Genomic DNA, 2,369 nt, shown 5'->3' on the forward strand with positions numbered 1-2,369 from the left:
TACAAAGACCTTCATTGTGGGCAGGTCGGGCGGCTTTGTCCGCGCGATCGTTTCTGTTATGTCGCTGTGTTCTGGCAGCCGTTGAAAAAGTGCATTGTGTCCTTTGATGATGGAACTGGGGCAAAGGTCTCGGATTTCCTAGACGTCATGGATTTGCTGCGAAGGAAAATGGTAGCCCTTGAAGGGCCGTTTTAGAGTCAGATATGAATACACCATCGATGACAGCTCTGTTGGCTAATAAATCCAATTACAGCACGAAGAGGAGTGAGCTCCAAGCCGAGCGAAGTCTGTTAAGATGTTTCCACCTCGATCAAGACAGGCCTTGCCGGGAGAAGAGACCCTGAAGAACTTGTGGAAATAACGGAGTCGTCTGTGCAGATATGCATTCGGCCTCTGTAGATAGCACAGAGAAATTCTATCTTGGCCTGTTTTAGAGTGGCCGACTGGAGTGCTCAGACGTTTGTTATTCTAATGATCCCACTTACGAGAAAGATTAACTGCAGGAAGCCAAAGAGTTATGCGTGCCCGAATTATGTACCCGATAATCTCCCCTCAAAAAAGGATCGAGAAAACATGGACAATCGCGACCAGACATTTTTTTGTGTGTGTGCGTGTGTGTGTGCGTGTTTGAGATACGAAGTCTCCAGGAGAGATTTCGGTTTATCATAACGCCGAGAAAGCGATTACATCACATCATTTATACGCATTGCGTAAGTTATCATTGTCTCATATGTTTTGCGTGGGCGTTCCCGTGCTGTCGCGCCGGGAGGCCGTGAGAAAGAAAGAGAGAGCCAGGCGACCACTCCGCTCCAGGACCAAACACAAAGTGATTTATTCCAAACCCCTAGCTGTGCTTCAGCTTAAGAGGGCGCCACTATTAAGTTCATAAGTGGCGACCCCAACATCTCCCCCCTTCAGTCACAAGTTCAAGCGGTCCGGTGGTACTACACGGCGGCCGCTACGGGTAAACACAACACCATCACCAGGACGTGAAGGCCCCGCTGTAACAGGCGGCGGATCAGGTGCTGCAGCCTCTTGAGTTAGGGGGTGAGGCTGGAGAAGTGCTGGATCTGCTGCCCTCAGCACAAAGGGAACAAGGTGTCGACGATTCCGCTGCAGAATCGTTCCTCGCTCCGTTTCGACGACGAAGGACCTTGGACGCTGTGTCTTGCTCAAAACTGTAGCACGCACCTGGTCAGGTCGAACCCAGACCTGCTCACCAGACTGAAGTGATGGCAGATCCCTGACGCGATGATGTCGGTTGAAGTCCTTTGCAGTCCTTTTCTTGTAAGAATCATCTCTGAGGGCTACCTCCTCCCTTTCGGGCCAGTGTGGACGAAACTTTTCATCCGGCTTTGGGACTCGAGTTCTCAGTTGCCTTCCCATTAGGAGCTGAGCCGGGCTGAAGCCACTCACACCTGGTGTATCCCTGTAGCTGAGAAGGGCCAAGTAAGGATCTTTTGCCTTACGGAAGGTATCTTTCACAGTCCGGATCATTCGCTCTGCCTCTCCGTTAGACTGTGGGTAATGGGGGCTACTGGTGATGTGGTCGAGACCATAAGATGCGGCGAATACGGTAAATTCACGTGAAGAAAATGGCGGACCGTTGTCTGACTTAACCTGTTGCGGTATCCCATGACGGGCGAACAGACTTTTTAGCGCCTCAATGACCACCGGAGCTGTTGTACTTTTCAGTGTCACCACCTCTGGGAACCGGGAGTGGTAGTCCACTACCATCAAGAAGGTTTGAGAATTGTGGTGAAAGAGGTCCATGCCCAGAACTTCCCAGGGACGACCAGGGAGATTTGTAGGAAGGAGTGGTTCCGCTGAATTCACTCGAGTAAGGGCGCACCTCTTACAGCCGGTCACGAGGGAGGTTATCTCCGCCGTTATGCCAGGCCACCACACAGATTCACGAGCGAGGGCCTTGGTGCGGCCGATGCCCTGATGTCCTTCATGCAGAAGCGTCAAGACTGCTGGCCTCATTGCTGCGGGGATCAAGAGGCGAGTGCCTTTGAGGAGAAGACCATCACAAACAGAAAGTTCATCCTTCACTGATTCATACTTTGAGACGTGAAGAGGTACCTTCGACTTCTTTGGCCAGCCGTGCTGGCAGAAAGAGATTAGCGTGGTGCATTCTCCATCACAACTTTGGGCATACCTGATATCCTGCATGTTCAGAGGAAGCACATCTGGAGCAGAAGCCACGACTTCGGTAGCAAAAAGTTCCACTGTGTCTACTGGACGCACTTTGGGAGGGATGCGAGACAATGCATCCGCTGTAGCCAACAGTTTTCCGGGCACGTACATGATCTGAAACTGGTAAGGCACTGTCTTAAGCCTGAGTCTTTGCACCCTCGGAGGAAGCA

The 2,369-nt window shown here is 51.5% G+C and overlaps 1 protein-coding gene across 1 annotated transcript; it reads right to left on the minus strand.

Moving 5' to 3' along the window:
• Positions 1–917: 917 nt before the first annotated feature.
• On the minus strand, positions 918–1,921 carry LOC149350472 (uncharacterized). Its single transcript, XM_089576884.1, has one exon. The coding sequence runs from the start codon at positions 1,771–1,773 to the stop codon at positions 919–921; it is 855 nt and encodes a 284-aa protein (XP_089433010.1). The 5' UTR covers positions 1,774–1,921; the 3' UTR covers position 918.
• Between the last annotated feature and the right edge of the window lie 448 nt (positions 1,922–2,369).

The sequence above is a fragment of the Amblyomma mixtum genome, chromosome 3 (assembly GCF_055824585.1).
Source record: "Amblyomma mixtum isolate Tamu chromosome 3, ASM5582458v1, whole genome shotgun sequence".
NCBI lineage: Eukaryota > Metazoa > Arthropoda > Arachnida > Ixodida > Ixodidae > Amblyomma > Amblyomma mixtum.

Bases quoted from the DNA above. Each gene is read 5' to 3' on its own strand.
- LOC149350472 (XM_089576884.1), bottom strand. From the start codon at position 1,773: ATGGACCTCTTTCACCACAATTCTCAAACCTTCTTGATGGTAGTGGAC.